Source organism: Sylvia atricapilla, chromosome 7 (genome assembly GCF_009819655.1).
Source record: "Sylvia atricapilla isolate bSylAtr1 chromosome 7, bSylAtr1.pri, whole genome shotgun sequence".
NCBI lineage: Eukaryota > Metazoa > Chordata > Aves > Passeriformes > Sylviidae > Sylvia > Sylvia atricapilla.
This window is the reverse complement of record NC_089146.1, coordinates 21,489,659-21,502,802: the sequence shown is the minus strand read 5'-3', so window position 1 is coordinate 21,502,802 and position 13,144 is coordinate 21,489,659. Positions and strand designations below refer to the sequence as shown.

At 37.2% G+C, this 13,144-nt stretch overlaps 1 protein-coding gene across 1 annotated transcript in view; it reads right to left on the bottom strand.

The window, feature by feature from the left end:
• The window catches only part of FAP (fibroblast activation protein alpha), a 37,364-nt gene extending 26,923 nt beyond the window's left edge, over window positions 1-10,441 (bottom strand). Inside the window, exons 1-7 of the mRNA XM_066322886.1 lie at window positions 9,976-10,441; window positions 9,627-9,711; window positions 3,883-3,978; window positions 1,921-2,015; window positions 1,742-1,816; window positions 1,499-1,551; window positions 413-485 (exon numbers count right to left, since the gene is read on the bottom strand). Coding sequence (XP_066178983.1) covers window positions 413-485; window positions 1,499-1,551; window positions 1,742-1,816; window positions 1,921-2,015; window positions 3,883-3,978; window positions 9,627-9,711; window positions 9,976-9,981 — 483 coding nt within the window. The 5' untranslated portion in view covers window positions 9,982-10,441. The remainder of the gene's footprint in view (window positions 1-412; window positions 486-1,498; window positions 1,552-1,741; window positions 1,817-1,920; window positions 2,016-3,882; window positions 3,979-9,626; window positions 9,712-9,975) is intronic.
• Window positions 10,442-13,144: the final 2,703 nt, after the last annotated feature.

Here is a 13,144-nt window from a genome sequence, read left to right as displayed (position 1 = left end):
ACAAGCCAAATTCGGTGTTAAGTAAAAATTTTAGAAAAGATTTTAAATATTGCATCTGTAAATCTCCATTTTAAATTCATGTGTTAAACAGCATCAAAGAGAACCCAATTGGTTTTCAGGCCTTGAAACTGCATTTAATCTTATGCAAAATTATGTTGGTCAATTCTGCATAGAGACTGGTGAGCAAACTGAAACATATCATGCACCTGAAAGCATGGATTATTCTTCCATTGAGACACAGACAGTAAAATCTGAACAAGTTAAAACTGTTTTCTTAGCTATTTCTCATAACTAAAATTAATAAACACAGGCCTGTCAAAAACATAGCCTAATAAAATAAAAAACCAAAGGCAGATAAATGTTTTAGCCATACAAAGAAAATTCATTCTAGCACTTAATTGTCTTTACTAACCAATTTGTGTCCAACGGGTGACCAGGATATATACTGAGTTTTATGTGGAAGCTGATTTTCTGTTACAAAACCACTAAAAAAAAGGAAAGAAGTTGAGATGGCTTTTTGTGCACAGTACAAATGCATCATTATACAGTACATTAATAAAAAAGTCACAAAGTTATTTTCTAACTGCTCACTGTTTCTCAAGCAATGCACAATTAAGGCAGGCAGAGACATGCAGTTAACATGATGGTGTACACCAGTGCTGGCAAAGACTTAAACTTACTCCTTTGAAAACCTATTCAGCCGTCTAAGGAGATAGCCTTATCTCTTTCCAAATGCTGCACAAGCACCTACAGTCATTTGCTGTAGCTGCAGTCTGCATTATAGTCTCAGCAGGCTATTAAATGTGAACTCAGCACACCCTGAGGCAGGTGTGACAGCAGCACCCCAGCACTCGCTGAGGCTCCAGCACATGCTGCTCCATGCAGCATCTCTCTACTCACATTGGCTCGCAGCAACTTCTTCCTGTCACCTTGAGCCAACAGTTTTCCAAGAACTGGAAAACTGGTGCAGCTCAGGGCAGCCCCTGGTGCTCAGAACTAAGAAGTATTTGGTCATGCTACAGCATAAAAAGGTGACTGCAGAGGCAGATGGCCTCCATTGGATTTGGGTAGGAAAGGGGAGTGGTATGGGCAACCTTGGGAAAGAGACCAAATGCCATGGGAGAAGCTGTAGACTTTTGAGGAATGTGGGATGGGCGGTTACAAGAGTTTTAGAAAAGCTGAAGATTAGATCAATGATAAAAAAGAATGAATTAGTAGAAGGCGATGGAGACAAAAGACAATATTGAGCAATGGACATTTTAGGGCATGAAACAGAAATCAATCCAGATGAAACAGAAATCAATCCAGATGAAAAGGATGCATGATTTTTCCTTGAGAACATTTTTTTACTCAAGTGAACAAGTAACCTGACAGATTTAGGCAAAAGCAAAGCAAGTTGGTAGCCACATTACTACAGTTTTGGAGTGAATGCTTGCAAGCACATCGCTACAGTTCATCGCTACACCACAGCTCTCTACAGAGAAAAACCAGGCCTTACCCATTTATGAGATCATAAATGTGATAGGATGCTGTATAAGAGTATCTCCACAGCTGCGTAAATGAAGCAAGAGAATATTATTGGCCTTGCAAAAGATAATCTAATTACAAATAATCAGCTGCCTCTTCACATCCTAACCCATTCTCAAGAAAGTACCAAGAAACATTTATCTATGGTAAACACAATCAACAACATACTAAATAAAAGTAAACATCACATTAAGAGCTATATTAAAATAATTACCTTTGAATAATTGCTTTCAAGAGCCATGAAATATTTGTCTGACGACATCACATAATTTGAAGCATTAACTTGTTTCTGAAATATTAATAAGTAAATTAGATTCTAATCTCAGTCACTTTTAAACTGTAACTTGAAGTACAACCGCACTTTGCCTTTTTAATAATTAAAAAGGTACGTACCATTGTGCTGTTTGTCATGATGGTGGTTGCATAATTAATTTCAACATTGTAAAGAATAATGTCATCTTCTGCAGACTGATGAAGATATTCATTATCTTTATAAACGAGATAAAATGTCTGTTACCTTTGCAGAAGATACTATAGAACAAATGTGTTTATCAACGAACTTAAACCTCTTTCAAAGAACAGGTTTTAAGCAAATACCTTTTGGCATCTACATAAAAAATGTTTTTCTTTTAATGATGCCAAGGTTCCGTTATCAAGAAACTCTCTTCAGGGTTCCTGAGTACATTCTTGAGATTATACACTGCACAGAAGATCAACTATTTAACTTTACAAGTAAATGCCAGATTTTATTCTCATCAATGTCTGATCAAGGATGCCAGTGATAGATCCATTGGAAAGTCAATATCAAAATGTAAATGTTTTAAAGAAAAAAATCTTTGCTTATCATTTTACCAGAACATTCTCATTTGTATATTCGCAGATAACAACAATACCATGCAACTGACACTGCATGACTCTGCCCTTACACAAATCCTACAAAATGAGAGTGAGTGGGCTTCACTGAAAATGTATATTAACCCTGCCTGTGATCAAGATCTGGACTATAGCTTGGTAGATAATGAGGATCAGAATTTTAGTTTCAGATTATTATTTTCACTGCTGTAAACAGAGAGAAAGAATTACATATTTGGTGTAGCTAGAAAACAAGACTGAAAGTTAAAAAGTAGACTGAAACATTGCAAAGATGTTCATTTTTAGGAAATTAGATCACCCTTGGATCTTCTGAGCACTCGTGTGTGATTTGTGTTACAGTATTTGTGTTTAAAATCACCCTTAGGATGAGATATACAATTTTAACTCCTTGTTTCAGAAGAGAAGTAGACATATGGAATGCTGTAGGCATGACTATCTATGGAATCTATGGCATGACTTTTGTGTGAGTTTTGTGACTGTTCAAAGGAAAGATAAGTCTAAGTGAGAAAGTTATAAAGAGAGAAGAAGAATATTAGGTTTAGGTGATATGCTGCCTACATTCTTCAGACATTCAGACAGAATTCTAACAAACAGTGACATTATTTTTAAATTATACATGTGATAATAACATACTTCAAACTGTTATCATAAAATTGAAGTACTGCAAGCAATGCTGTATAAAGCTTTGCTTCAGTTCTAAAATTGTGGGCTAAAGCAAGCTTGGTGAGAGTCCATGTGAACGGGCACTATGCTTCTTGCTACTGGTAGAGAAAAGTGCTTGAGGCAGACAGGGATGGGAGTAGTATGTGTGCTGGAATGTAATCCAGGCTAACTCCCGTCTTCCTGGGCTCTGGAATTCAATGATTACAAGAGCAGCATTTCAGCCACACACACACATTTCTATCAGCAGCAATTGACTTCATGTCTCCACCTTAAGGAACTTGGAAATTCAACTTTATTTTCTATGCAATATCCTGAAACTCAGGAATTTCAGCAGTTTCAGCACTTCCTTAAATGAAATTAGAACAGCTGGCCTCATTGCAGAGCCCAGTTTTACAGAAAACAAAGAGCAGGGCCTGTAAGACAGACTACCTCAATCATTACAAGTGGTAAGTGAAAAAGTGCTGTGAAAAGCATGAAAAGGAGATTGCTTAAGGAATGACTGACACATTGACAAATTTCTTTCACTTGCTGCAATGAATATGACAGTAAAAGAAATAAAACACTGAAGGCCTTTGTAAAATTATGGTTTATACTTGACTCAGACACGTCTGTTGAAACATCAGATACCTGGATTTTCTAGAATGACTGACAGAACAGTAAATTTCAACCATAAGTTTTGACTAACACATTGTTAAATTTCATAGTTAGCATTCATTCAAAGTAAAGCTGGAAGGAAAATATATTTCTCAGTCTGTGTAAACCAGTTTGGAAGTACATATTAGAAAGGCTTATCTATGTTTGAGAAAAGATTTTACTTACCTGACACCCAATATGGAAAAAATGTTTTATATTGGAAGTTTCCATTCAAATAATCCTCCAGTGTAAGAGCTCTGGGACCATCATCTGTGTTGACAACTAAGAATAAGACAAAAAGTTTCTGTTAATGAAAAGAGGGAAAAATTTATTAGTCCACAGCTTTCTTTCTTCTATATTTAGTGCCATGGAACAGTGATACCATAGTCCTGGAGATATGCAAAGCATAGGCGCAGCAGGAAAGGAAAGTTCTCTGTTGCTGTTCTGATAAGGTCCTTTAGCCTCTGAAGGACTCATCTTTGGGAATGCAAAATTAACTAGACAAACTAATTTATTTCAAGCATTTATTCACTCAGACACACTTACGAGAAGACCCTGTGAATCCAAATAAGCCTTTTCCACACAAATGACAAATTAAAGGTTGTTTGGTGTTGTTTTATTATTTTAAGCATGGGTTTCATGAACTTATAAAGGCAACTATTTTAATCATGATCTTCACATGTACAGCAAATGGTCAAACAACAGAATGTGCCTACAAACCCTTACTTTCAACTTTTTTACATGCCTCATTAATCATTGTTAGAAGATGGCTTGCAAAATAATCACCATCCACATATATTTCTTAGCAGTCACATGAAACACATTGATGAAGGAATGCAGGTAAAAATAATGCTGAAAAGTAATGAATGAGTGAACCCAAATATGAACTTTTTATTTAATGCTGCAAAAGAAAATTATCAATGATTCCCTAAAGAAGACAGGTACTCAAATATTTGATTTCTAAGCAGGTCAGGTATTAAAATAATGCAAGAAGTGGAGGCTGGTTTTCTGGCTCTTGTCTGGCTATATTTTTTCCGAAAGCTAAACAACTTAAGCTAAGGCAGATTTTAAAAGAAAATTCAAGGTCAAATCAACTGGATAAGAAGAGGATTATGCTGTGCAGTTCACAAGAGTGAGAGTAATCAAAATATTTAATCCTCAAAAGACACATGAACTTTTCTGATAAAGGCCAATTTTTAAAGTTCAACAGCACAATGATGGCAGGTTTCAGGTCTAGGCATTCTGAACGCTATATTTTCTCCTTTAAAATTGAAGGGACTTCTGCCAGGGTTTTCAGAGGTAGTAGAGATGTCACACTGCAGCTTAGTAGATCTTTGCCACTTCCCCTGTTTGTTCCTTCAGAGCTCTCAGATGACAGTCAGATAATCAAGATGACTCGTTGCTCTCAGTTTTCATATCATGCTCCATCACTTGCTCATTAGTTGCCCTCTCTGTTAAGATCACACTGACTTCCTGGGAAATGTTTCTTCATATTGCCTTCTATGGTACTTTGTAATGATAATACATATTTTCTTCTGCTAAGTGACTATTACTTACTGTAGAATACACATGTCAAGTTTACTGTTGACACAAGCCTTGTCTGTGCTAATGCAGAAGAAAGCTGTCACAAGGAATAAAACTGAATGCCAGTCCAGAGGCAAAAACCTGTCCGTATAAACTCTGAGCTAGCAGTATGTCCAGAAATTATCCCAAGAAGTTCAATAAGAAGCTAATTCCTCTTGCTAATACTATGAATGCATATTACAGATCTTTGATACACTAATGAAAAACATAGAAGATGGCAGACTGAAAAGAAAATGCACAGAAGATAATTCCAAAGAATCCAGTTCTAGTCATGTTGAATGATGATTACATATAACTCTCTCTCAGTTAAAATTCTCTAAGTGAATAAGCTTATTCACAAAAGAAATCAAGATCTATTTCCAAGGTTTTTTGTATAAAAAGCTTAAAATTTGCAGTCCTTTTTGATACCTTAATCTGGTGAGATTACCGTGTTCCTTCTCTCATTTTAAGAGACAAGCAATATCACAAACTTCTCGTCACTGGTCTAATTTTCACAGCTCTAATTTCAACCTTTCCTGTGTTATCTCTCTCACCGTTACATACTTAATACTCTGTGATGATTTATTATGACTACCACTGTACTGCAAAAAATTTGAACACAACTATTTCTCACTTGAGTACTTACAATTTTGAATACTTGTTTTTAGGAAACAGAAAATAGCAACAGCATCTTCCGTTGTTTCCCACAATTGCTGCCGATTCTTTCCTCTGTAAACTAGAGACTTGTTCAATAACAGTATCTGAAATCTCTGCTCACAAACCAGAAACTAACATGAAAAGTACTTTATATATCTGCAGCACTTTATAGACATTAATTTAGATGGGTGTTGGTAGGCTTGGGAAATTCTTTCATTGTGGTTTGTTTCTCTCTGAAATTAATAAGGATGAAAAATATGCACAGGGACGAAAAGGAAGCAAACATCAGAGCCAACCACAGAAAGAAAAGTTTACCAGATTTCAGCTTTGCTCACTTCCCTTCACCACCCTGCTGCCTCAGTTTTAATCCTCTGTGGTCCATTTCCACTCATTTACAGGGTATTGTTCTGCATTTCTCTGTGAACTGAATTGGTTATTTTTCTTCACAGTGTAACTTGCTTTATATATTCAATGATAATAATTACTCACTCACGAATTTGCATGTATTGGACTTACATGTATAATTGTAGAGATAAAAGTCTGTAAACATGTAATAATTATCACTGGCTTTATGCAGATACCTTCTCCTTTACCTTTCAGTTCCCTGTCAGGAGAGAACTTAATAAAACATAGAAAGCAAAACTTGCAGTTATATTAAACTCAGAATAACTTTATGCACATAAGTCCATCTCTGTAAAATTCTGTTTGTATTACCAGGATTATTCAATTTCTAAGACTGGATATGGGTAAACCAACACAACCCTTTATATTTCAAAGCTCTCCTGGCATATGGCTTATTCCACAACACGTCCTAATGTGCATCCTTATAAACTGTGTCTAGTCTTGCCAAATTATAATAAGCATACATATTAATCAGAAGGCATTGTTGTTTCTGTAAATGGTGTTTTTTGTATGTAGTTATATATATGTATGTATTTTTATAAGTACTTTATTTAGCATCCACTGCTAAACATCAAGTAGAGGACATGCCAAAGGAAAACTGGTTAGCATGGTATTATTGTCTGCTTCTGGACTAGAATTTTCATTCTCATCTCTGTGGGCTGATGCTTTGACAGACACAACTTTGGAGAATCATTAAAAGTAGCAGAAGGGATTAATTCGAAGCCTAAGCAGTTAATTGTAACTCTGCCTGTGGTTCCACTATTGCTTCTCAACTGCAGACAGGTATTTTCTTTCTGGTTTATGTGGCAGAAGATCAGGACTAGGTACACCAGTGTACAAGGTAAATCCCACCACACATTTCTAACTCAAAGATGTGTCAAAAAATGGTCAGTGATTTCTTAGGCATGGATGCCACTGGCTATACTGAGATTGCCCACCTTGCTCTTCTGAGCCCTAGAGAAATTGTCTAATAACTGCAAGTGATGCCTTAAGTTTTAGCTTTCATGTTTTTCAGATTCTATGCTGCCTAGGGGTATAGTTCTGAGCCTCGTATTAAGTGTTAGTAAGCTCTCTTCACAGAGTAGGTAGACAAAACAAATCCTTTTTCTGCAGAAGACCAAGGACAACAAGTATTTCCCTCTTAATATCCTCTCAAAGATTTATTCTCCGGTTAAGTTTTGAGAATTTTTGACATTTTTATACACTTGCATGCGTAAATCAAAACCACCTATCACATTTTGAGAAGTCTGAAGAAAATGAAATGACTGGAAACTTAGCAGACAAGACCAGAACTAAATTTCTTCTATTTTTCTTTGCAGATTTTTTAAGTAGAAATTTATTTGGTCTGTGTCTATATGTTTCTCATATGCAATTAGTTGTCTTTCTGGATTGCCACATCCTTTCAGCTGAGCAGTGGTAAAGCCGGAACGTACAAACAACATTCCAGCCATGTAGCCATTTCCTGTCTGTCTTCAGCTTGCAAAATATGTAACTGCAAAATAAATTTATATTTCTTCTATTTACAACTGATCAGTAGACTGCTTAGAATTCAAAAAGGTTAAGGCATCTGAACAGGTAACTGCAGCACTTGCAGTTCCACCTGAGAATCAGAAGCCATAATCTGACATACCCAACATAATTGTGTGTTGGACATAACTGTGTGCTCTTCAATTGTCTAAAACGCTCCTCCAAAAGCATCCTGTGAAGTAAGATAATTTCTTTATCATCCTACTGGATCTAAATATGATGTTTGGTATGACTGGTTATCAAGTCACTATTCCAAGAGAGATGACAAGTGCTCTCCATAATTGCTGAGGTACTGAAGAGGCCAGTGAGCTGTATGTGACAACTGGAGAGAGGAAAAAGACACATTCGCTTTTTCCTATGGTACCTTCCATCATTATCAACTTCTTCAGGCTGCCAAAATGATCCTTCATCTCCATCTTCTTTGTTCCCTCACTACTATTTTTTAAATTTAAATCTCATAAAAATATTCTGCCTTCCCTGTCATAAAATGCAGATCTGATGGGAGTAAGTCTGACTTGATACCATGCATTTATCTCATAGTGAAAACCCAAATTTGACCATGCCTAGCTGGACAAAAAATCTGGCACCCCACTATTGACAGTAAAAGTCAAACCTGCCACTCTGAGGTGGTATCTCTTCCAGCACTGCATAATATATAAACATATATATATATCTATAGATATTTATAATTGATATATGTCTATCCTCATCTTAAAATGCTGCATAACAGAATCATCGCTAATTGCTTTAGAAACCTTCAACCCTTCTCTCAACAACCCATGATAGACATTAGTCACAGAAATATCAGACATGAAAGAGATCTCACCTTTCACAAAACCTGCATATTAACTGCAGGACTTAACTTTCACAAGACTTAAGCAGATGGTTGATTTTATAACATTTAGTTGTAAATACAAAACTGTTTCTCCATCTCAGTCCCCCTGCCCACACACGAAAAAAAAATAATAATAGAAAAAACATTCCTTAAATAGATACTGTTACAGGATGATAAACCTTTTATTAATATTTTAATTATTTCAGAGGCATTCAAGTAATCTGCTGTGGTGATAGGGTCATGTAAATACTTGTATTGCTCTTACTAACTTGTCATAGAAAACTATTACCATCAAGTCAGTGCCACTCATGTTCAAAATTTCAAAAAAAATTTCAAGTTTCACCAGAGGACTCAGCAGACCACACTGGGTTGATTTACCTACAGCTGGTGTAATAATACTGGAGCAAGATATCCATCCCTATTTTATACAATGCTGACTTTAATTTTCAAATGCAAGCTTGAATATATTCACAAATAATTCATCATACCATCTACAAAAAAAAAAAAAAAAAGAAAAAATGTTTAACTTGTAATTGGATACAGAACTTCTGTAATTATTACACAACCATTTAAAACCAAATGTAAATTTATCAAGCTAAAGAAAATTACTAGCAGTTTGGGAAAGTCTCCTAACCCTTAACACAGAAAACATGAGAAGATCTGAGAGTTATTTTTGCAGCTGTGACTAAGAACATTATGTATCATGCACAATGAAGTTAATTCAGGTGCTTTTCACTTCAAGGAGTTCCTTGTTTCAACATCTGCTGGCATTTCAATTCTACCTTCAGGATATTTCAGCTGTCAGTACATTTCTGTAAAGTGATAAAGCCATAACAATTCTGACAGGACAATCCTAAACATGATGTGATAAACTTTTGTGAACTTTAGAAGCCACAGTAGCCAAAGATACTGCATTTTACACTACATTAGATTAGAAATACCTTACCTTTTGATGGAAGCAGTATAATACACATAAGTAATAAGGAAAACAAAAGGCATATAACCACGCCAAATATGATTTTTAGCCGGGTCTGCAGAACAGAAACAAACAATAATTACATTTTTAATATTGCCTGAGGTTTGTTGCCATGGCTGGTGAATAATGAAATCCTCCTTCTAACTGCTGTGATCCGTGCAAGCAACAAGCAAAAAATGTCCCTGCAGTATATATGAAAACACTTCCTTCTCCTTCTCAGCAAATGTTTTCACATAAGAGCCTGGCCTTGTGCAGCAGCCGACAGTTTAAAACAGAGAATGTAAATGCTATCAAAAGTTGAATTCAGGAGCAAACAGACCTTCATTTTCCTGTCGTATCCTAAAAGAATGCAAATTCTCTCTTCTGGGTGTTGGTCAGTAGATCTAGGAGAGGAGTTTGAAAAGGCAGTGTCTGTTTTCACAGTTGGAGGCCAAACCCCTGGCAGACTTTTTTTTTTTTTTCCCTACATACTTTTGGAAACTCTGCCAAATTTCAAAGGCTTTCCATAAAATTGAAACCACACTTTTGGGGAAGTTCTTGGACCAGAAACGGACAGCGGGAGGCTATCGGGGTGGTGATTATGTACTTCCCATCAATGTGAGCTGTAACCAACATCTGCTTACACTAACTTGAGGTTTTTATGACTCATCAGACGCTTGACATGCACTGTTTTTCTCTGAAAAGTATCCACTGTGTTTTTTGGCAATCCCCACATTCTCAGGACATAGTCATGACCATATTTCTACTCTCTACAGAGAAATTAGAAGAAAATCCCGTAGTTTTATTGTTTATGTAGAAATCACACGTGTTTACTCTTAGAAGTAATAAATGATGGCACAAGAATGCAAAACAAGCAGCAGAAACAGATACTGTTTAATGTCTTCCACATGTAAGGAGAATTTCTGTTTTTCCCTGAAAACTATGCACATCTATAGCCGACGTAGCAGAGCTTACAGAAGTAAATACATACAGGCCCAGCGGAAATTCTAAAATAGTTCTCCAACCACCAATTACACCTATTTTACTTAGCCCACTGAAATGAGGTCAGCTGAAAACTGGGAAAACTCCGGAGACCGCAGTGTCAGGTTACATAACCATCCCTGAGGAGAGCGGAGAAAGGCCGGCGAGGGGAAGCGGGGGCCGCCCGTGCCGGGCCCCGCCGTGACCCGCCCGCCGTCACCCGCCCGGCCCTGAGGGGCGGAGCGGCCGCGCCGCGCCCCCTGGCGGCGCTGCGCACACACGGCGCGGGGACACGCGGAGGGACACACACGGGGGACAGGGACACACACATGGGAACGGGGACACACTCAGGGACAGGGACACACACAGGGATAACGACACACAAGGGACATGGACACACACAGGGACAGGGGCACACACAGGGACATGGACACATACGGGGGCATAGACACACATACGTGGACAGGGACACACACAGGGACATGGACACACAAAGGGATAACGACACACAAGGGACATGGACACACCCGGGACAGGGACACACACAGGGACACGGACACACAAAGGGATAACGACACACAAGGGACATGGACACACACGGGGACAGGGACACGGACACATACGGGGGCATAGACACACATACGTGGACAGGGACACACACAGGGACATGGACAGACGCATAGGGACACACACACGTGTACATAGACAATACATACACATACAGATGGACATACGCACTGACATACAGATACATGGACATCAACACACATAAATGGACATACACATATACATAGACACACATACACACACACTGGAAATGTCACCTGCCAAAGGCTGCCGCAATCTGACAGAATATTCACATAAAACTTAGGGCTGGTGACTGGAAGTTGCAGGTTGTGTTTAAGAGTGTTGATTTTGCATGCAGAGTTTGATGACTCACCTCACCTTTCTCCCTGCTGGGACAAAGTTCATTTTCTTCTGAGGAAAGGAGTCTGGGATGGTGGTGCCTCTGTGTGAAAGTCAGGCACTGGGACTGATTTTTCAGAGGAGGCTAACAAGGACCAAGTACACAAATCTTACTGAAATTCAGTAGCTGATGGGTTTATCAACTCCTCTGGCTTCTCTGAAAATTGAAAATCTAGTAGATGAGATAGGTTTTCTGTCACATCAAATTGTCCAGCAGAACTTGGGCTGACTACAGGGAATTTATTACAGAGTATCATTAAAAAAAAACCATTTAATGTATTATCCCTCAAGTGGCCAGGTTATCACCTTAGCTTAAGTATGAGCTGGAATTTGAATCCTAACTGTTACACCAGCCTTGGTGAGGTAGAACTGATCTGGGCAGTATTTTGGCAATACTCATAGCATTAGACTTGGAGAGAGATTTTTTGAAAATATTTAAATTTAGTTTCTAGAAAAACCAGTCATATGAAACATTCCTTATTTTCTCATAAAAATTCAGTTCCTCACTCTCCACAGTTCTTGCCACAACAGTAAATTACAAGCTAAACAAGATGAAGTTTCTGAATAAGATGATCTAAGACATGCAGGACAAAAAAGCTGAGAAGGCTAAAATATTTATGTATATATTATATATTTATGTATATATATAATGTTTATATATATATTTGTTTATACAAAGTCTGCATATACGTTTTTATTTAACATATGTTTTATATTTGTACATACATGTTTATGTATATTGTTTGTTATGCCAAAATACACTGTGCAATAAAGGCAGAACTCAGCTCAAAACCAGTAGTTTTCCTAACAAGATAAAAAACTGCAGCTACTCAAAATTTCCATAACAGAAAAGAATTGTGACAATAGAATTTTTCCCCTTGTAACTCATGCTTCATATTCATATTTCCAAACTGCTACTTATTTCCTAGCATTCCATAATTAATGCTGTTTGTATTTTCAATAACATGGTTCAGAGAAATACATTTTTTCCAACTAACATTGGTTATTTCTGACAACCAGAACATCACAAAATTGCAAATGTAGGTTTTTGATCAGGATAGTTTTCCATTCCAAATATGCAGCTTCTTCTAATGAATGCATACTTAGAGAATGCTTCAAAGGAAATGATTCAATCTCCCATGATCTAAAAGGCTTTACAAAATGACTTTATGCTGCATAGTATGTATTTATCTACTTCAGAAATCAAATTATTTAGGCATGAGTTTTAATAGGATTCACAATGGTTGCAGATTAGAATTAAAAAATTGCCTGTCAGAGAATGATATTTACAAGCTTTGTAGAACTACTGCTGATGCCTGAACTCCCTTCTCTGGACTGCTTAGATTAGTACCAGTGAAGACGCAAACAGCAATTCTTTCAACAGCCAAACTTCCTAACTTCTGCAACGTAAGGAACCCACAATGTAAGAGAAGTAGAAGTGTAAGAAAGGTAGAAAGAGGGTAAGTCTCTTAGAGAAATGGGCAAATTATGGAGCAGAAAGCATCCTCAGTTTGGCCAGCAGCTATCCAACCAGTTATGCAACTACTCGAAGGTTACTAAAG